General features: G+C 43.5%; 1 protein-coding gene across 1 annotated transcript in view; it reads right to left on the reverse strand.

Annotated features, from left to right (window-relative positions):
• The window catches only part of LOC103357967 (receptor tyrosine-protein kinase erbB-4), a 300821-nt gene that overhangs the window by 126070 nt on the left and 151328 nt on the right, over positions 1-23423 (reverse strand). The window contains exon 2 of the mRNA XM_008282741.1: positions 22086-22237. Coding sequence (XP_008280963.1) covers positions 22086-22237 — 152 coding nt within the window. The remainder of the gene's footprint in view (positions 1-22085; positions 22238-23423) is intronic.

A 23423-nucleotide genomic window follows, 5' to 3' on the forward strand; every position in this document is an offset into this window, starting at 1 on the left:
TTCATTCTGCATGATAGCACAGCATTCACTCGGTTAACGTTTCCAATCACACCCTCCCAAGAACCAGATGCCCTTGAAAACATGTAGTTTTTAACAGGATCACCGTAAGCTAATTTGGGAAGCTACATTTTCGCCCCCCGACCAGCCTAATTGTCCTAATAAAACCACAGACACACCCTGCTTTCCTATTATTTTCTTGCACATTCAGTGATTCTCCTGAAGAAGCGGGTTAAATATGTATTATTCTGTACACAGAAGAAGAAGAAGAAGAGAGCAACGACGCTCGTTTTCGCCGCACCGAACAAGAACAAGAGAAGCAATAACGCGCGGCAGACTCCTCGTCTTTCTTCCTAATGAAAAGCAAACTGTACAATTTGGAAACTGCAATTATATTCAGGCCAGGTAAGCAGGCAGCTGTGGGACTGATTACAACCATGTCAGATTTGATCTGTCTCGTCTTTTTTTATAAAATGTGTGTGCGTATGTATCGGTTAGGGAGGGTGTTTCTCAGCTATTTTCTCTCGGTGGAGAATGATTTCGGCGGCGGCGGCGGCGGCGCCCGTGGAGCGCGCCGTGTTTAAGCGCTAAACTGCATTATTACTCCGGAATCAAAGTGTCCTAATCGGAGATGGATGCCGGGGTTTGGCGTCTGCACACGTGTCTGCGAGGGTGTACGTCGGCAAAATAAATCAATCTGACGAGAAAATTAAATCAGAGATGACGCACAGCAAACGTTTGTCAGTTTAATAAATTATACATATCATCCCCAGCAGGTGCGTACATTGTTTTTATTTATAGTAAAAAAGGTTTTCTTTCACTGTCGGGGGCTTTTTTGCTCATTCATACATTCACATAAGACCTGATGTCACCATTTCAGTCATGAGGCTGGATGTCTGGCGTGTGACTCATTCCCTCGTACTGTACTTTCTACCAGCTGTGCACTTCTTTATAGCGTACTTCAAAAGACGAACATCAGCAGAGAGCAAGTTATTCATGTTTGCCTGATAAGTGACCCGCTATGCTTGTGGGAAACAGAGTTCTTTGTCAGAGGGGACATTGTTAAGGTGAGCAAATATTCAATCCCGTTCTATTGAAGCTGATAAGATAATTACGTATGTGGCCAATAGAAACGTGTGCAAACTCCGGTGCATCCCCGGGGTTTCTCCACATGGTCTGTTTGCATCATTGAATTTCTTGCAGTTTTGCTGAACAGAAAGCCACACTGCACCTTTATCTACCTCATTGCTAGCCTCATGAAATTATGGACGTCTTCTAGGGACGTCTTTATCTGAACTGGAGCTGATGGTGTTTCCTCTTTTAAAGAGATTTGAGGGAAATAAGCGACATTCTATTCATATTTAGCTATGAAAGTGATCTTCAGTTTTCTTCAACTCATGGTTCTCGTATGGTGCTATCGAACCTCTGTAGATCAATGGATGTTTTTTTCCCCAAAGAAGGGCTATTAATGGAAAGAAACAGTGCAATATTTGAGTTAGAAGTTTCAATTTGTTGTCGTCTGAACTGTCCTTAATATCTTTGGAGTTGCCCTCCACCCCCACCTCCAACATAAAATGGTTTGGCCCCTGATCAACATCTGATGTCCTTTTATTGGAAGTTCGGATTTTGCACTTCAGCACCAAAATGTCCGCTCAGCAGAAGTCTGGTGCTCAGAAAAGGAAAAAGAAGAGAAAAAGAGAGGAAGAAAATAGAGGCCTTAGAGATTTGCTTAAAAAACACTTCAAAAAAGGTGGTGACAACGAAGCTGGAACTAGTAACGTCAACGTAGAGCGAGGTAAGAAACAGCGGAGCCAGCATTTGTCAGCCTTGTAACGTTATTTGGCTAGCTCTTAATATCCATTAGCTATGATTAAAATCCTGACAAAACACGGGTTTTTTCTAATATCATCTTGTCCCGGGCCCAGGGAAGGCTGTCAGCTGGCCTGCAACTGTGCAACAATTTAGCCTACTTTTGTTCAAGGTTTCTGCTCTTGTTGGTGGACAAATACTCGGGTGTAGTCGATGCACAACTACATCGTCCGCCCTTGGGGTCCGAGCCAACCTTTCGCCCAATCAACACTCAACCTACACACGGTGTCATTGCTGAGGGGGTGACACGCCGTCGGCTCGTCCCATCATCCTAAACTCCTCGTACTCACACAGTTATGCAGATGACACCGACGTGAACCCATAAATCCATTTCGCAGACTTGCTTGGGCGACCTCTCCAAGTGGCTTCCTGACTTTGCTGGTGACTAGCCTCCGAGCTCGTCAGACTGTTTGTCGCTTCGCAGTCACTCCGAAATCAATAAAGCGGCTAAATATACCGCTCATGCTCCAGGAAAAAGCAGCCGTGGGGATACGGTGAACTCTTGCCGATAACCTCAAGTTGCAATTTATGCAAGGTAGCATGTGGAGGTACACTCCAAAAACCTTTAAAGGTGAATATCTGTGTAGATGCTTGAGTACAAAAACAAACATATGCTTCTCTAACAGTGCTGGAGGCTTTGGTTGCAATCCAAGCTGGATCAGGAATCAGGAACAAAAAAAACACCATGCCAAAACAGAAAACTGCACAAAACTGGAATAATATCTGTGTAACAATGCACACTGCAGAATGAGTAGAACACAACCCCTGAGGCACAAACTGAGGAGTATAGGAGACGATTCTTTGCTATCTGCATACATATGTCAAGAACCCGTACAGTGCTCTGGGTTTTTAATGAACAGCGCGTACTTGACGTCGGCTCTAACGGAATTACATGTCATGTCAGGGTAATGCAACAGCAGCGCCAACGTGAAGGAATAAACTGAAATAAACACGGCAGCCAGCTTGGTCGCTGTGTTTTTTCTCCTGTTCTGACTAACTGCGCGCGGTGTCGGAAGCTTGGGGTGCAATCTGTGTCGATGCATCCCAGCAGTTTTTTTTTTTCTTGCATTGTTTTCGCTGAGCCGACATAATTGTCCGCGGGCTCCAATCGGTTCCCGCGTCGGGGTGTTTTGATGCCATTAGTTCTGCGGCCTTGGTGGGACTGATCGGCGGCGATAACGAGAACTCGTCGCCCGAAAGAAAGTCGTCAGGATTTTGGCTGCGTTAATGTCACCGGTGACGAAACCTGGCAACGGAAGCGCGCGGTGGACGGATTCCAACCCGGTTTTCACCTTGTTAGCGTGGAGAGATGTGGACTTTTGTAAGATACACGTCTGCGTGTGTGTTTGAAGTTGTTTACCTCCTTGCTTTTTAGGGACTATTGTGTGTTTATTGTGGCTTGTCTGCAGGTGTGTTGTCGACTCCGACTGTTTGGACTGGGAGGGGAATTTGGCACGGGTATCCGCCGTAGCTGGCGGGTTTAACTAATATTTTTTCTCGGATTGCTTTAAGGAGATTGCTTGTATGGAGATTGGTGTTATTTGCTTTGTTTTGTGTGCAGCAAGTGAGACACTGCTTTGTTTTTCCCCATTTCTATTTCCCTATTTTAAGTTTTGGTTTGTTTGTCTGCCACCTATTGTGGACTGTTGGCTGAGTTTTGATTAACCCTCTGAACCCCAGGCAGTTTCTGGGTGTTTTTAATCTCCACTAACATTATCACTCACTGTGGGGTAAACTTTGTCCTGAAAGATGAATCCTTGCACCTCTATGGAAACAACACAACTATAGCTTATAATCAAAGTGTCTTTTCTGCAGATTAACACAGTGATAATGTTACAAAACACTCAGGAAATGAGTTTTTCTTTGATTTATTTGGGAAAAAAAGAAAAAAAATAGAAAAAAAAATGGTGGCTCTACATACGATAGATATTTTACAACTTATGTTTTTGACTTGTGTCAACACAGCCTGCAGTTCAACCCAATTCCGACGAATTAGTTTGAATTTGAATCGACTAAATCTTGCAATTAAAAGCTCAGATTTGGTTCATTGTTCCTGACATAAATGCATGTCGCAGATGATTAGTTGGATGACTGTCGGAAAGCTAAAAATCCAATAATTCTGGTGTTTTTTTCTGTCAGAAATGGTGCCATTTGGACTTTTTTCCCCCAAAGATAACATGCAATTCAAATCCACCAGCAGGTTTCGGGATTCAGAAGGTCACAGGTCACCAGAAGTAGGCCGATCGGATAGATTACAGAAGCGTACAACGATGTCATCATCTGTATCTGTTCAAAATTATCTTTCTGTGTTTGTAAGATGGGGCGGTATAGGTGCTGATAGGCATTTCTCATCATCCTGTATCTACTTATTGCAGCATTGCAACATGCAGGTGACATTAGATGCATCAGTTGGTCGGATTGTGAAATCCTCCTGACTATGCTGCCTATTTAAAGAAAGTCCATCACTAGAGTCACAAAGCACTTGCTTCTGTCGACTTAAATAACCAAAAAATACTTCTGTTAAAGGATGCTAGGTCCGTGAAACATACAGCATCTTCAATTCACTGAAATATGAGTTTAAAATGATTTTTTTATTTGATTTTTTTTTAAAAATTGCAATATTTTGACAGTTTGGTTTTCTTTAAATGAACAAATACAGCTAAAAACACCTTCATTTTGCTAGTTTTAAACATCACTAATCAGGATAAAGTGCATTTCCCTGCATAAAAACATGTAATATCTGCATATTAAATGGCAACACTGCTGCAACTGTAACAGGTCAACATATGCTGATAATGTCGGGCGACCGAGATAAAGTTCAGGCTCTGATTTAAACATCTAGACTGAACTTCTTTCATGAAACTATCTCCCTTAAACCCACGAGTCAAACGCAGAAACCTTGTGATCTGAGAGGCTGCTTGACTACAACAAAGAGTTCGACTGTGGCCAACATTTCAGAGCTCCAACCAAGTTTCTTTTTGCTCTACATAAAAATATATGGACTTCCAGCGACTCTTGATCAAGGCACAATGTGAATGAATATCAGTCCCGGTTAATAATTCATGTTACTACTAGCTGTGACTCCACAGAATAAAGGGGAGAAAACACTAAAGAATGCCAACAAAGCCACACTCCTCCTGAAAATTTAAGCAGGGGCATGCAAATTTGATTTCTGCTGCCTAAAAAAAACGACAAAGAAGTCTGTGATACAGTAGCTGTCTCATTTTCTTCATGATTTAACAGGCTTCATCACCCGAAAAACAAATTATGCCACGTCTGTAAACTGTTTACACACCAGATTCGACTCGGATAACGCGTTTAAAGATCAGCTCTATTATCAGCTTATAGACACAGACATTGTTCTGTTTTTACAGGCTCACTTTGTTTTTTGTTTTTTTTGATTTGGCTTTTCAATTTGGAGTTCCGTCCTCTGATAGCTTGTGAGCCGTGGCCATGTCAAGGCTGGGAGGGAACAAGACTCCTCCGAAACTCACCGCAACACAAAGGCAGACACGCAAAGAGTCGTAATGCACGCTTGCACATACACGGTGTAAATGTCAGCGAAGAACGCAACCTGTTCTCGCAGCAGCAGCATGATGCACGGCGTTATTTTCCTGAGAGAGGAAAATGGCGTTGGGAGAAACAATTCCACACACACCCGTGGATTAATCCGTGGCCAAGGTGCGTTTTTGACGTCTAAAACTGCGGCCAAGAGGGAAGATCAGTGTCACAAACATGATGTGTACTTCCTTGTTTCATCACAAAACACTGAGATAAACTTTAAAACCCCCGAGTTAAGGGGGAACACTGAGGTGCAGCAAGCTGGGGTCTGTCCCAGCGCCCACATTTGGGGTTCTTAGTGCTTAAGTGCCACCTGTCATGAAGGCAAATGCGTGAAAAAAACCAGCAGCCGAAACACAGAAGCCACCATTACTGCTCAGGTATCCTTAAGTTCATAAAATAAAGTAATATTTATCCCAAGGGTCGGCAAGCTTAAACACTCATAGAGACATTGGGACCCATTTCCCACAGAAAAGTAAACACTGGGAGCCACAAAACCCTTTTGAAATAACACAGACAGCATATATTGTTTTTACCTTTATGCTATGTATGCAAAACTATAGTGTGTTGCATTCATAAAATAATTTCTGGATGCAACAAAAACATTTTGAACTCTGAATAAAAAAAAGACGCTGGCTTGAAGGTTACTGTCAAATAAAATACTCAGTGTCTATTTGAGCCCTCCTTGTAAATATGAAATAAAAAGCCAGACTTAATTTATCCACCTGCAGTAAAGTAAAGATGCCGTCTGGTTGTCCTGTTGCCTGCAGCTGGGACTGCTGACCAGACTGCTGACCGCCTGTGAGCGCTTTGAGACGGGGAGGAGCTCGCTGAGGACAGTAATGATACGTGTTTTCACGTCAGAGCCTCCAAAAACACCAGAAAGAGTCACTGGATTTGTTTCTAGTCGCCTTTGACAAAAAAAGAAGTCTCCAAGAGGTTTTGGAAAATCCCCAGATTTAGCGCGAAAGTCACCAAGTTGGCAACACTGCATGTATCGGCGGTTATGACGCATATTTTGAGCGATAAGATCAGCATCATCGTCAAATTTTGAATTCCATTTTTATAACTAACAAACTAAAATAAAATATATGTAATTTAAATGCTCATTATTTATTTTCCAAAGCCACAAGGAGCCGCAGCAGAGGTATGAAAGAGCCGCTGGTTGCCGACCCCTGATTTAGAGCAAAGTGAATCCCACAGTTTGTCTGCAGCTAAATTGGTTTCCAAAGAAGCCCAATGATGTTGGAATAATCTGCTTTTACAGCAATGAAATCCAAGACTTTTATAGATTATGAAGAGTAAAAACAGTGAATGATCTTCTAAAGGCAGCCGAGAAACAGAAAGCAATGATTTGCACATGATTGAACTGAAAAGACTGAAATGGAGGAAATGTTTCATTCTTTGGAGAGAGAGAGAAAAAAAAAAAGTTCTTGTTTTGAATTTGATGTTAAAAAGTTGGACATGGGCATGTTTACCACTGTGTTGCATCATCTTTTCTTTTCCCAACACTATGTGAGTGAGGAGCTGAGTTGCTGTACTTGTGAAAGAGAAATGTGTAGTTGTTGTTTTTTTGGTTGTTTTGTTTTGCAAGATGTGGGATATAAGCTGCTCAACGGGTCTTGGGTTTTTTATTTTTGGTTCATAATGTGATAAATGTCACTTTCACTGTCACATACATGCAGAATGTGGTTGGCATGGAAATAGCCTGGACATGTAAATATATCATTTAGCATTAACGGTGCCTTCACAGATATTACATTTTCTCCACGGATGCTGACTTTTGAACTGTTAACAAGCTGGACCGTCTCTCTCCTCTTTAGCCCAGAGGCCACAGTCTGCATGATTCCAAGAAAAAAAAAACTTAAAAATTGCAAATTTCGCCGTGTTTCGATTTAGAACAGTTTACCAATTCACCTGAGTCCATCTTAAATGAGCTCAGGCCCGGAGAAGGACGACTCTCGACCTTGTTTATGCATTTCTCTTTGCATAGTCAAGTGTTAACTTGCATTTGTAGGTTGGCAGAGACGGACTGTGTTCAGTGAAAGTGGTTTTCGGAAGAGTTTCAGAGCCAGTGTAGTAATTTCCATTGCAGAATTGAGTCTAGTTTTAATGTAATGCCACCTCCGTGCCCGAAGATCACAATTCAGTATTGGTTACTTTAGCCTTCACTATCTTGTACAGAGATTTTCCTGGATTTTCTGAACTTTTGTGGACAATATGTAGAGTAGATGTTGAAATCCTAATGTTTTTGTTGGTAGATTTAAGTTGAGAGCTGTTGTTATTTGCTCAACATCTCTTAAATACTCTTTTAACACCCTGTCATGATACTGACATGATTAATTAGGTGTTAGTTTTATCCCAGTCTTTTGTTGTTTTTGAGCGAACATGAAGTTCCAATGGTGATGGCGGCACGCATAGACGCAGCGCCCCCTTCAGGAGACAATAAAAGTGAATGTTTTGAGTGTCTTGTCTATCCCAGACGTTCATTCCGCAAAACTTGTGGCCGGGAGACTTTGCTGGGTGTCAGGGCAGTGAACGGCGCTGGAATTGCTGCGATCGGTTGTGATTTGGACAAACTACACCAACACGGAGTCCGATTGGGGACGACGCCGGCAGTTAGCCGAGAGAGAAGGAAGCGCAAACGGTACGAATGTAAACAAAGGAGGAGGAAGAAAGCCGGGATTCATGGTAAAGGCTAAAGGCTAACCCATCCAGACCAGCGGGACCATCCTCCTACTCTCCAACGTCCGCCCCCTCAACAACAAGCTGGACGTTTGCTGAGAGAAACCCACAGAGAGTGGAGGGACTGCTGTGTGTTTGCTTTAACAGAAACATGGCTCCATGACGACATCCCAGACGGACATACAGCTGGAGGGAATGCAGACAGACAGCTAGCTCTGGGCGGCTTCACCATCGTCACACCATCGTGTGTGTCTACCAGGACCTGAAGAGGTTCACCATGTTCAACGAATGGCGGCACGCATGGATGCAGCGCCCCCTTCAGGAGGCAGCAAGAGTGAACGTTTAGTGTCTTATCCCAGACGTTCATTCCGCAAAACTTGCTGGTTGAATAATCCTGAAGAAACGCTCTCTCATCTTGCCTGTACTACTGTGTATGCACAACAAAATGACAATAAACTTGATTTGATTTTAAACTATGTTACAAAACTGCAAATCACTGCATTCTGCTTTTGTTGATTTAACTCGGCAACCAAACTTTCTGGATACAGGGTTGTGTCACAAAGCTGAACGGACCCGACACAAAAGCAGAAACAACTAAACCCCGCCTTTGCTCCAACACTGTAAAGCTGTTTTGGACTTCACCCCCATCTCGCGCCTCGAGCACCACCTGAAGAATGCTAAAAAGCTGAGACTATTAAACATGCAGAATACTTGAAATGCAAACACCTCAATCAACAACGGAACTCTGCCGAATTGAGGAAGATCAACTTCCGCTGGGTACACAGCACAGAATATGCAATTGCAAAAAAAAAAAAATCCTTGCGAGTCACAAAATCTTTAGGAAATGTCAGAAAAATGCACCGTGCATACATAATATATCCTGCGGCAACGATACGCCGCCTTCAAAAAGGCATATGATATCAGAGCGTGGTTACACAAGCGCAGCACACACACACACACACAAAAAAAATAAATGTTGGGTCTTGTGGACTGTTCTCATAATGTAACTATTCATATGTTCGCAACTGAGATCTGAGGATTTCAGAAAGTTCATGGGAAGTTGTGGGAGACAAGACTGGGACAAGAGGAGCTCCATTATTTATTTGTGTGTTGCAGTGAGGAGCTGTTCGTGGCCTCGCTTCACTCTTTTCTGAGTGAAACTGTGCCGGAGTGGCGCTACCCAACTTTAGAGACGCCGCAAGAGGAAAACCACGGCTGCATCCCTGCGCTGCTAAACCCTGATACTCCAGCAATAAAAGGAAGAGCAATTTATGAACTTTACTCTTGAAGGACTTCTTGAACTGGAGATGTTGGGATCTGATGTTCATCCAGGGTTCCAAAGTTGTCAAGACTCCGATTTATAAACCTCCAAATTTTTTTGTGGCATCAGAGTTCACATGACCTGAATGAAGCTTCAGTTGTGCTGTGGAGGGCGGTTTGTTGGGTCCACAACTCCTCTTAGAAGAAACAGTCACTACAAATCAATACTAATCAATAATAAGCATCCCGATAGCTCTGGTCTTCTCCAGGATCATAGTGCTACCTACAGTTAAATCAATCCATTAAAGAAAAGGCAAAATCCACAATAATCACTCAAATAACTAGAAACTGAAAAAAGTAATAATAAATAAAAATTTGCTAAATTATAATTTAGTGAAATAAGCCATCGCTTTTGAATTGTGGCTGAAAAAAATATTTTTTAAAAATATATTTAGATTTCTGTTGAACCACAATTCAAAAGCAATGTCGTGGTTTCCATTAATTGATTGTGTATTTATTATTACTTTTGTCAATTTCAAATAGGGTATGTGAATAAATTTGACGACGACTGTATGTATTTTCCCTGAACATGTTGAATCAATAGTAAAAGTCATAAAAAGTTCCCAGCTTCAGCTCGTAGTCTGGTTACTTTTCGGTAAACATCCCTGCACAACTCATGAATGTTCACACAAGCTTCCAATTTTTTATTTTTGCCTATGCAACACAAAGATATTGCTGCATTTTTGGTACAATAAAGGCTGAGTCATGGTTTCTGACTGGTTCTGGAGATCTAAGAACCTCTGACGCTGCAGCATCAATGGAAAGAATGCATAAATCAAAGCTTGGATTGGCCATAGCACGGCCTTCCTTTCGATATTTAGAAAACAGAAAAGGGGTAAAATCTGGAAACACAAACACTTTACCTCCTCAGACTTGGAAATCTCTCAAATCCCATCCTCTCCTGTGCTGCGTGGGAGCTCTGTGATGAACATGTGGTCCATTCAAGACGCTGCTACTTCACTAAACACGCATCTTTAGACATAAAAAAAAAACAACTAGATGGGGGTTTTTATTTATTACTATATGAGACGAGAAACAATGCACGTCTAATGCAGTCATCTGTGGGAGTAAATAACCTCTTTAAAGCGATAAAACAGCTGTAATTCAACGGGGATTGCGCGCGCGGAGCCTCTCGGTGTTCGACACATTTAAAAGAAAAGGAAAGAGAACGTAATGTATTCATCTCTCCCATACACCTCTTTGAAGATGAAGACGTGCCGTTAAAAACCCACGTGTCGGCGACTGCCGGGGGGATCGTTTCGGGATGTGAATTTGTCAAAACGGCGCTCGCGAGTAAAACTATTTGCACCTGGTAAAACATACCACAGGTGTGAGCGAGGAGGCAGTGTTGTTTGACAGTCGGCGAGCGGCGGAGAAGCGAGCGGGATTCGCCGCGGAAGGAGGGGAAGGTGCCACCAGAGCTTTATCCGTTCCTGTCGGGGCCCATGCATCTGCCACCGTAATTTGTGATAATGACGGCATCCCAGCAGGGCCACTCTGCGCCGAGCGATTCGGAATTGATTTAGTGCATTAATTACGCCCCTGTTACGCCAGTGTCATGGACAATATTTTACAATTTGATAAGCAAAAGACGCGCCGTGGGATCGTTTTGATGAATTGCCAGGGTTCGGCCGTGGCGCGCTTTTATGGTCGTACCTTTTAATTTAACGGTAATCACTTTCCCCCCTCCGCGCCGTGGAAGAAGCAAGGCTTTAATTTCACCTCCGAGACCTCTGCTCTGCACCATGTCTGCTTTGATCAGGCCGACGGAAGCGGGAGAAAAAAAAAAAAAAAGAAAAAGCAGGCATCCGGTCGACCACACACACACATCGACACAGACAGAAGCGTCTCTGAATGCTAGGCAGGCGTGTTTGTGCGCGCATGCATATGCTTTCCATAATATATGCCGCATGAATATGTCTGCATCTGTTGTGTCGCTCTGGCCCTCTTTGCACCTCTTTCTCCAGCGAAACAACAGCTCTCAAGCGCTGCAGGCAAGACAACCAGGAGCCCAGTAATGAGCAGGAGCAGTGTCTCAATTGTACCACCTACCAATCCCCCCCCGGGGGCAAGAAGACACCCCGACATCCAAACTGAGGAGCTGGAGCTCTCACAGGAGTCCGGTCCAACAGCGGCAGATTCCTTATTTTGGCCTGTTTATCTTTTTCTACAGTTTTAGAGAAAAACTGACAAACAATATGGATGCTCGGTATATTTTCAAGGATGTGTAATTTTTGTTCCTTCATGAATACAAAATTATTTTCCCAGTTTATGCATTTTCAAACTGCCGGATTACTCAGGGTTTTTTTTCTCCACAGAATCCACTAGAACTTCTGCAAAGACCTCTCCTGACTGACAGATTTCATATTCAGATGCTGGCTACTTCCTGAAAAGTTCAGTTGTGGCACCAAATGAGTTTAGAACCAAAGACTGTTTGATTAGAACCAACAATTAGGTTGATTGAGGGTTTATGGACGGCTACAGCAGTCCATGTAGTTAAAAAAAAAAGGCACTGTCTACTCAAAAAGCTGCAGCGTAAAGAAAATTCTGTTTAGATATCAAGAAACTGTAACCTTTGGCTAAAAAATAAAGTCATTGCACTCAAGTGTTAATGGCTCCTTTAGGATATAAGTATCTGGAACTCCCAACTAGTCAGTCAGAACTGATGAAGCCTCTTGGATGAAACGTCTTCAAGAAACTCAAGAAAGTCCAGTTGTTACGATTAAACTACGAGAATGAAGTCTTTGCAGAAGTTTCAAGAACTGCAGTTCCCCAAATGGCCACTAGAGGCTGATTCCATAAGCGAGTCAACCCCCATAGACACCAATGTTAAAATGCAAACTTTACAACAGAAATAAACACGTTTGCAGCCCGGTGCATGAAACCTGTTTGGGTTCTAATGCTTACTCACTCATTTATGACAACTAAACGTCGAACAATTTTATGCAACTCATCCATTTACACCTTAAAGTGTTGCATAATCAAGAGTGTAGCTGGATGACAAAGCGTCTCCGCCATCAGACGCCTTGTTAATCAGATGAGGCTCTTTTAGTGGTTTGATCGCACAGCCTGAGAAACACTCAAGAGTTTTGCAACATCTCAATTACTCAGTGAGGAAAACAGAAATACTGTTTTCACGTGGAGCCCTGTGCGCGCAGCTCAAATCAATGGATTTATTTGTATTTTTTTTAAGAACAGGTGAGTGCCCAAATTAGCGCAGCAGGATCACTTAGCACTTACAGAGATTGTTTTGAACAGCCACTGTTCTGCTGCTGCTGCTGCCTTTGAGAAGCTTTCACAAACCGCCATGTGGAATATGTAAGAGAGGAAAAAAGCCTGTGAAACATATGCAAAGGATGCTGGGCCATAAAAGGAGGTGAATGACTCAGCATCTCCAACAACCCCGGTTGCAAACTTCTCTTCCAGTAAATTACTATTTTTGAAGGCATTTTTCACTCTCACAGATGATACATTAAACGTAGTTGCCCTCTAATTGCGAGAATAAAAAGCTCCCCAGGGCACACATCAGGTAATTGGAAAAGTCATCCATATTGAAACATTAGTGTTTAGTACCAACATAAAAATGATCAAGGCACGCACCTTTGTGCTCAAGGAAAACAGCTGCACCTGCAGCAACAAAGCAGAAATAATGAGTTCATCCACTTGAAGCAGCACCTCACATGAAAGACGGCTGGGTTCTTTTCTTTTTTCTTTTTTTGCTGTCTTGGCTTTAATGCAAACACTTGCTCGTATTTATGCTTGAGAATCAAAGAGGTAGAAAGTGGGGGGAAATGACAGAGCTGTCTATGATCAGCTATCAAGCTTCAAGACATTTTTGTTGGTTTGTTTTTGCCCTTATGCACAGAAAAACTGTAAAGCCTGTGTGTCAGGTTTAATCATACGCTTTGAATTTTAAGGGCATACATCTATTTTGTGGTGTTTTTGTGACACATCTAGGAGAAGAAATGCAACGTATCGGCCCAATATGTGGCCATTATCATCCATTTCACACGTATAGAGACCTCCTCAACTTTCTAGAATCTTCAATTTTAGTCATTAAAACAGGAAGTAACCCTGATAACATAAGTGGTTACTCTGAAAATGTATAAAACGGAGCTTACATGTGGTAAACAGAAACTTTTAGGTATTTTGGTGCCACTGAACGCCAACTTCAAACCCCAATGATGACACTTAAGACGAAAATACTCCACCAATCATCCGAGATAGGACTCAACTCTGATGTCGTCCGACTTTCGCCATCTACCTTTTCCAGCCATTTTTATTGCTCTTCAAGAGTTAAAAATTGCGGCTCCACCTCCTTCAAATGGGGTCCACCAAGCCTACGAGGCGAACTGGATGCTATGACCTCTCAGGGTTTGTGTGTTGCGCCACTCTATGTATTTTTAAATCTCTGAATCCAGGGAATTACGTGAACAAAGACATCTAATGCAGTTCTATTTTATTCCTGCTTTTAGCTGTATCTGCTGCTGCGCTTTCCCCTCTTCAAGTCTTCTTAACAAATTACTCAACTACAGCGAGCCGCTACACTCCGGTAAGAGAGCCAAAAAAAAACTAAAAAAAAACAGAACAAAGAGTAAAATGTTATATTTTTCTTCTCTTGGACTTGGACGTCTCCGTTACCCCACAATTAACGTGCTATAAGATACATCAGGGTAGTGCCACCGTGATCTGGCAGGGTGCTGGCTGGCACGAGCAGGGTGCTAATTTTCCCAGCGTTAAGAGCTGTAATTATGCGAACGCTGCTGGGCGCCCGCGAGGCGCTAACAGCCTCCTCCCATTCCAGGCGACAGTCCCAACCTTTTATGAGCTCCTCAGCTGGTTCAGAGGCTAATGAAACCGTACGATCGGCCCCGGCTAGCACGCCTCCTCTCCAAGCGGCGCCCGGGAGCGTGGTGTCATTACAGCGGTGAAGAGGGCCCTGCGGCGGCCATTGTGCGGCGACGCGGAGCAACAATGGCGTGGTGGGGATTCAGAAAGAGGAGCACTTGACCTCCTCAGCGGCCCTGTCCTCTACATGTAAATAACATCTCTCACTTTGAGGGAAGAGCTCTCGTCTCACTTGCATCCAAAACAGCTCGAGCCCGGAAAAGATGGACTGAACTAATTGGGGGGAAATTCCACTCAAATCACATCGAAACGATCTGATCTGACAAACCAAAGCTGGAAGTGTTTGTTCCTCCAGGTGCCATTAGCTGATTGGCTGTGAGCCCCCGTTTGGTCATTTTGAATCAAGTGAACCAATCAGAAAGCTCGATTATTTTGTATTGACATTGCTCTCAAACATATACACATCGATGTAGGGGTAGACACCCCACTGCAACTTTTCCTTGATGTCTGTGAGTAGATGTGAACTTCCTGGTTCCTGTAGTTCAACTCATGGATAGACCATGGACCTTCCACCCCCCCTAAGGGACTGTTGTCGTCGTATAAGTGGCAGGAGTTGCTCGGCGGCATCCTCGACTCAGTGACCCCAGAATCTGCCACATCAGCGTCGACACCACACTGAGCTTCCAAACTGCCCTCCAGGAAAACTATACGCGACGTCCCCAGAGGCTTCTATGGATGGAGAATGTCCCCCCCGCCTCCACAATCTTATCAAGTTGAACATAAGCGTGGTGGAGGGCCATGGTTGACCTGAGCTGCAGCAATTTGAGCCTCCAGTAATGCTTGAAGCTGAAGCTCTAAGGCGAGGAAGCTTGAAGGAAGATGGAATGAGGGGGAATGAAGGGAAAGGATGCAGTGAGGTGGTTCTTTTGAAAGAAGGAAAAGCTTGAAATTGCAAAAAAAAAAAATTGGTGAACACTACGGTGAGCAAAAACTCTTGTGGATGATGATCAAGATGTGTTTGAAAATGGACGCAACAGCACAGACGCCCACTCCCTTCTGATTTACAGGGCGTTCACATTTGTTCACAGCTAGGGAGAGTGGCAAATTATAAAAATAAATCAATAAAATAATTTTTAAAAAAATAAAGTAAAAGTGGAAATAAAAAGAAGAACAAATATAATAAAAATTTAGTATTTTTTTTATTTTTAAAATTTGCTTTTTTATTTTTTTAGTCATTTTTATTTTTTAAATTTTTGTTTTTTTAAATTATTATTTTTTCTTTTTTTTTGCTTTAAAGCGACATTTCATTTAAAGCAACATTTAAAAGCATAGGAAAGATGTGCAGAAAAAGGTAGACTTGGGACAGCAAGTATCCCAGAATGCATTGGAGATGTGGGGACTCCAGGAAACACTGATTGACATTTCATAGACTAAACTAAGAATCGATTGCGAAAACAATCAACAAATTAATCAACAGTGAAAACAAATAGCTGCGATGCTATTCAGTCATTTTCGACCCTTGAAATGCTCACCTTTAGGACTTTGGCGTCAATACCAACACAAGAAAGAGCTAATTGGAGGTAAAATGCAGCGACCAAACCGTGACAAATGTCTTCAACGTCAAAAAACACACAAAAGCCACGTCTCCGTTCGGCATATCACGAGCGAGCGAGGCGCACATGGCTGAAGGGCAGACGCGGCGAAACAAGCGTGATAAAGTGGAGTCTGAATTACTGCCTCGCGGTAAATTAATAGCACGGAGCGGCGCTCTCAGACGAGGAGGAGAGCGATCCGATGAGCTCTGAATAATGACACACGGGGACGCGGTAATCTCTGACTAACACACTGATCTGAGCAGGTTAGAGCAAGGACAGGAAAAAGAAGGAGATGACAAGGCCGCGATGCGATAGAATAAAGAGTAAAAAAAAGAGCATCCCCGCTCCGAGCTACGCGACCTTTTAAGTGCAGCCTCATTCTGACTGATGCAAACCAGTAAATGCACACACATATGCCCATACAGCAGGAGATTTCTGCAGAGTCGCTTTCATTCGCAGCCCAAGGAAAACGGGAAGCCTTTGGTGTGAGAAGTCTCTTTTCTCCGCCGTCTCATCTCTTTCATTTCCCCTCCCCTCAACTCAACTCACGGAGTTTCTTTCTTTTTCTTTTTTTTCTTCCAAAAAGGCAGAGTTTGGGATATTTTTTTTTTTAAAAAGAGGCTGTATCTCTCTTTTCTCTCCGTCTTTCCTGGCTGGTGTTTGCCGGAGATAAGCTCAGTAAAGAGTGTCTCTGTCTGCATGTCGACATAGAGTATACACCTCAGCGACCGTGTCATTCATCTCTCTTTATTGCTAAAGCCTGTGTGTGTGTGCGCGAGTGTGTGTGTGTTTGAATCCCAAACTTGTGATGGATATTCTCTCCTCTGGGAAGAACTTTGAGAAGCTTCCCTGTATGTTGTTCGGTGGCTTCTGCAGACGGACATCCCCCTTGCGCTCTCAGCTGCAGCCCTGGCACGGCGCCCTGTGTTTTGCAGAGCTAGCCGCCAGATTGATCCGGCTTTAATGAAGAGTCCTTCAGCCTAGGTGACATCATTAGCCGGTTGTGGGCCACTGCGGGCCACTTGGCGCGGCTCCGCGCTTCACTTCTGGGAAAATGGGTCATTGTGAGTGACAGACAGACAGTGTCCAGAGGAGCCGGGCAGCAAACTAGACAGCGGGGGTATGCCAAGTGGCAGCACGGTGATGCCCTTCAGACAACTGTGCCTGTATTCACAAAACATTTGATCTCTCAAGCTAAAAGTACTTCCGAGGAGCCCTAAAGAGTCCGAGCGAGAGGGTTTTTACGGAGAACGCGAAACCTCCAGACAACTTCAGTGCGCTGACCTTGGCCACGATTTACAACCAAGTGATTCCGCCGTTGTTTTAATGTCAAGACAGAAACTGAGATCACGACAGCTGTAGAGTACAAACCTTATTATTTAAGCACATTTTCAAGACAAAATCCTCCAGTTTTCTTGTTACAGCTGTTAAAATCTGAAGATTTGTTGGTTTTCTTTTTTGCTAAATGGATTAAAAACACAATTTACATGGATGTTTTCCACTAAAATCTTTTCTTTTTTTAACAACTAATGATTACAAACCTTATTCCTAAGGTGTCAAAGATACCCGCAAGGTGTCATTTGGCATCACCAGCACATGTGTAGGAGGTTTTCCACTTTAATCCGATCAACCCCCAACTCAATGCTGGGTTTGAAATGGATGTTTTTTAAAAAAATAGAAAATGACACCACTGGTCAGAGCCAAAAAGTGTAAAACAAAAAGAATCACGAGATTGTCACTGAATCTTTTCAGCAACAGTCATCTAATCTAAGCTTAAGATTGCAATATTTGATCTAATTTACCTTGGTGTACATGTCTAATTCTACATTTCACTATAACAAATTAATATAAAGTCTAACTCTACAGAAAATTAAAAATGATGTGCACCAAAGCGGAGCCAAAAACTTGAGCAGATTTGTGGAGGCTGTCTCGAGATTAAAAAACAACTTACTTGATCGATAAAATAAAGGCAGCATGGCTTAAAAAACAGTCTACGGATGAACAAGTTGTGGACGATACATTCTGCACGGTGAAATATCCTTCTGGAGTTGATGTGCAAAGTAGATTACAAGTAAAGTAAAATATATTTTGATGATTTTTTTCCCCACTTGCGAGCACTGAGAACTTAAACATGTTGATTCTAGCTTTATTTCCAAAAACTTTTAGCACAGAAATCTCTTCAAGCAACGTTTTTCTTTTTTCACAGAGGCGCAGAAATGAGTAAAAATCGAACACTACTGGGGTTCAGAGGGTTAAACCAGCCTCTTGAGGAGGTGTGGGTGGAGGGCTGGCAGTGTTCGCCAAGAAGATTGAGGCTGGTGAGCATTATTTTGTCACTTAGCGTTGATATTTTGATACTTGTCAGAACTTTTCGGTCGAGTTTAGGCTCAAATAACAGCCTTTCAAAGCTTTAAACACACGCTACAAGACAAACTCGACGACCCCGGCAGAGAACAATGGAGTACAGGCTTGTGTCTTTCATGCACATCGGGGGTAAAAAGGACTGAAGCGGCCTCATGTGACGAGTTGGGAGGACGTGTTGTTTATCACGTTATGATTTAGCGGGCCGGACAGAAATTGACAGGGTTGCAGTGATGTAAATGTGCCCAAAAAAGTCTCTCAGAAGTAACTTTTAAAATAAATTTAGAGTTGCAGAAGCACTAATTTGCTTTTGTTGTGCGATCAGACGGGGGTTGGCATCACCTGACCTCCGACCTCGCATCCTAACACCCCACTTGGGCATCATCGTTATTGCTGGTCGCAGGCACGAAAAGGTCACTCGAGGTCACAGCGCTCTTCAGTGTTAACATGCATCCTCCCTCACGCAAGTAAAATGCTAAGCTCCACCCACCTTCTTCACCTCCGAGTGAATACAAATCGAGCGCTGAAAGGCGGCGTGGGGATAAGGGACGGTCGGAGCTGGACCTGAGGAGGCCCACGTCATCCATCTAACTGTCAGCATCTCACCAGGCAAAAATCACCATCCCTCCCTCCCTCCTTCCCTGCTACCTTTATGGCCCCACATATGCGGACATATGCAGACACAAACACAAGACCCCCCGCGGCTTCGGGTAGCTGAACACTGTAATTTTAGCACAGCAGCTGCTTTCGCCTGCCATAAAAGCGACATCCCTGTAGCTCTTCTCTCCCTTAATCCTCCCTCCTCCCTCCTTCCCTCCCTCTTCTCCACGTCCGTCCGTTCGCCCATATATACTTTATGAACTGCTCTCCTCATCCAAGCCTGCCGGCGGCGGCGGCGGCAGCTCACGGAAAAATGTGCGATACGTGCCGATGTTGAACTTTTCGTGAACCGCCGTGCGTGCGTTGTAAGTTTAGGGCAACATTCCAAAAAAATAGGGAATAAAAAAAAAAAAAAAAACAGAAAAAAGAAAGAGGAGAAAGTCTCAGAGAGGTGCTGCGAACGTGAAGAAGTTTAAATTTGCGGCTTATAAAATCAGCGTCTGTGGGTCGTCATTTTTTTTAAAGTTGTTGGTCGGAGCTAATTTTTATCGGGAGTCGAGATTTGTTGATGTAACTGCGTAATTTGTTCCTGAAAGTGGAAGATAACACACTACGAATGACGCGTCTTCCGCATGAAGAACCCAGGTGAGGTGTCTCTTGTGACTGACGTTGCCACAGCAACCGCATCACCCACCAAAACCCTGACTCCGCCCCCTCCTCCCCACATTCACTTAACAATCCCCCAGATGCCTAATTGTTTCCCTAATGATTCCGGGCCTAATGGGACTGTTTATAGTATTCATTTGATAGCACTAGCCCAGTAATTAGACTACACCTCACTTCATTAAACAGCAGGGGGGGGGGATGAAGGAGGAGGAGGAGGGAGGCGATGGGGCCCGGTGGCGTATACAGTACAGTATATGCACAGGCCATAGCAAGAAAGTGCTTCTTTTTAAAACACAGCCCCCACGATGGAAATGCATAAACACACACGAGCCACAGAAAGCAGCCGCAGACCCAGGAGACGGGCCGCGCTCGCCTGGAAACGGCACTTTGCATTCAGAGCGCCGCTCATTTGCCTGCAGCCTCTCGGTATCTCCTCGCCGTTTCTCCCATTGTGCTCCTCACGAGTGCTTCTTATCATCAGCGCCATTGTGCGGGATGGTTCGATGGTTGTCCTGGCAAAGGGCCCTGTATCTACATCCAACGAGCTGCAGCAGCGGGAAGTGAATAAGATGCTTCGCTCGTAACTAGATGTAAACTTCTTCAGAATAATAGATTCAGTGGAGCCGCCTTGAACGCAAATGTGAAGAAGGTACACTGTTGTCTGTATTTTTATCTGGCGGCCTTCCAGGTTTAGTTCTAATTTTTGATTGAATTACAGTCGTGACTCGATAACCCGACCCTTAACAATCTGAAAACTTTGCTATCCGACAGGTTTTTAGGAAAAACTAACAGAACCCATTAAAAACAGCCTCGACAGCCTTGGATTCCAACATGACATTTTCTGTCACCAATCAGGATGACGGCGTATTATCTGACTGAACAATCCCACAGATTGGCTACGTTCACACTAGGACTTCATGCTCAATTTGGATTTTTTTGTGAAATCCGATTTTTTTTGCGAGTTCGTTCACATTTCCAATTAAACACGACTTGTATGTGATCTGCTGTGTGAACTTCATACGACCCAAAAGTGTCCCGCATGCGCAGAAGAGGACACGACAACATCATGCAGTGAGCGTGCTCAGGAAGTAAACACGGATGGTGGCAGTGGAGCGTATCCTGCCCGCCACTCCCTCACTGCTGTGTGACCGCTAACTAAACTAGCATCAGCAGCCAAGTACTGCCTGTGCATTCCGGCCACTTCGACCCCATTGGAGCGCTCCCCCGGGGTGGAAGTGCCCCCGACTGCACCGAATATTCATCATTAGTTGGGCCTGAATATCCAGAGACCAAAAGGTGCTATTGGGACCAGCCCTACTGGTTATTATGACAACTATAAGCAATAAATATTAACAACAAATGACAGTCCAAGCATCAAGCCCTCCTCGCATCTCGACCTCCGTCTTGACAATCCGACATAAAAGAAGGTTTTACATTTAGTGTCATCGAGTCACGACTGTGTTTGTTCTGTTGCACAGAACTTCCTTTAGTTTTTTGTTGTGTTTAACTCGGTAAAGCCTAAAAATCTTCCAGTAGAAGTAAAAAGCATGTTTTCTTAAATAAAACTACCAAAACAGAAGTTTATCAGAGCAAGAAACTGATAAAAACAGAAAGAAAATGCCAGATTTCCAACCTTCCCACCGTCCTTGAATAAATCATGTGTTACGCGCGACTTACTCAGAAAACTTTCCCGAATTTTCACCTCGAAATCTTGATATTTCATCAAAATCGCTATTTTTTCTATCTCGTTTTTTTTTTTAAAATCACCAAAAATAAAGCATTCGCTCGAACTAGATTCTGTAAATAACAAAATCTCGACAAAAGTTCCTCTCATTTAAACATCTACAGCACGTAGAGGCCTCATTTTTCCTCAGTATTTGTAAAACCTGTGTCCAAATACTGTCATATTTTCCAGGTTTGTGCAGCTTTTTAGAAAAATCCAATTGTACTGCTAGAAGACGTGTTTTCTCTACTTCCAGCTAAGGTTGTGCCGTTTCAGTCGCTCAGTGAGGAAGAAATATGAAAGAAAGTGCTCGGGATGATAAATAAACTGACTTTAAAAGCATCTTCTATAGGCGACTCCATTAGCAACCAGAAAGACTCCATCGTTGGTAGTGGGACATGTCAAATCTAAAGTGTTCAGGTTTGTCCGCGCGAACCATTTGCAGTCATTGATGCAGCTTCATGTAAATTTTGAACGATCAAAGCTGAGATGAGTCGGATAAATTGAGTCCAAGCGAGATGCAGAAACGCTCCACTTGTGTCTACGTCAATGCTGCTAACATCAGATGTGCATTTGCTACAGTTACATTCACTCTCTACCACTTTAAATCTCTACGTTTTGAAGCCGTCCATGGCACCTTAGTGATGATCTTGTGTGTCTAAAATGTTGATTTCGTGTTCACCATGGCTAGCGTTTGCTACGAATGTGCAAGGAACAAACATCCAAGTTGCTAAAACGTCCACATTCCTCTATTTCTATCGCTGTCCGTGGTGCTGAAATCCAGTCACATCTTTCTCCATCCGCTCATGCAGATGCAGAACAATGTGGCAAAAACCTGAGATGCTTTGAAAAATCCATACCTTGAGGAAGGAGAGGTTGCGGTTCCGATCGATGCTCGTAATCTCCAAATTCCCCATGACCACCTCGCAGTTCTCGTAGAGCTTCTTCAGGGTGCGGTACTGCTGGTCCAGGTCGGACAGAGTGCTCAGCTTGTTCTCTGTGCCGGGGCAAACTGGGGGGTGGGGAAAAAAAAAAAAAAGTCGAGGCAAGTTAGACAAGATGTCATTTCAAATCAGCAAAATGTGAGTAAAAGGTCTAACAGATGCTTTTCAGTCATTCATAACGGCTGCAGTTATTATATTTCAAGGCCTGCCTCCTCGATCACACACAAAAGGATGCTATAGTGTCGCTGCTTCATACTTAAAGGTCAGCTAACCTGCATAATTGACATCGATTTTTATGTTTTTCTCCGATGTTAAAAATCTCTTTTTTTTTTTCGCTTCTGGATTTTTCTACTTGACTTCGCCTGCACTTAATGAAATTTTAACTAAAGCCTTGGAAGTGCCGTCGCTGTTAAGCTCGTCAAAATGTTAGCGAGATAATGAACGGAGAAGGAACGTTCAGGACTGGGTATGTTGCAAATATGGGTGGAAATGAAGAAAGAAAAGGGAGGATTGAAAAGGAGGGAAATCGGGGGTCTGGAGATTACGCAAACCGCTGGATGGACGCGACCCCCCGACAATGAGGGAGCCGCGAGAGTCGAGACTTGGGGAGGGACAAGTGGGGTTAGGAGGGTGGATATCATTTCTCTGAGGCAGTGACCTACAGTCTGGGTCTGGCACCGGCACACTGTTTAATCAAAGATATTCAAATTGCATTGGTTGACCTTTACAGAGGGTTTCACTTGGAGACTTTACTCGGCTGACGAGATTACAAGACTTTGAAGATATTATAGCGAGGAGACACGGCGGCTCCGGCGGCGCGCGGGAAGGACGGGGCAATTAGAAACGGCGAGGTTTGTTAATTTTTTATCGCTTTCGGCACACGTGCGCAAAACAGGCAGGAGAGTGGAGACGTGGCGGCTGAAAAGTATCCCGTTCCCTCCACCTACATGTACATATATGCATGCTGCAAATCAGTTTTCTCCAAACACCAGCCACCTTTCGACCCCTTCGCACTGTAAAACCAACTTAAGAGCAATTTGAGGAGCACGAACAAGAGCCCAACACGTTGACCTGGGCCTCCGAATTCCCCAAATCTCAACCCAGTTAAGGGTTTTATGTCATGCCTGATCAGTGTGACTCCATATAAGGTCTCAATAAGATTGTATTTATTGTTAAAAAAAAAAAACCTACATTTGCACTAAACTCTGGCTTTTAATACACATAAATGTACATCGCAGCTAAACACCCACTTCC

Source organism: Stegastes partitus, unplaced genomic scaffold (genome assembly GCF_000690725.1).
Source record: "Stegastes partitus isolate 25-593 unplaced genomic scaffold, Stegastes_partitus-1.0.2 Scaffold284, whole genome shotgun sequence".
NCBI classification, from domain to species: Eukaryota; Metazoa; Chordata; class Actinopteri; family Pomacentridae; genus Stegastes; species Stegastes partitus.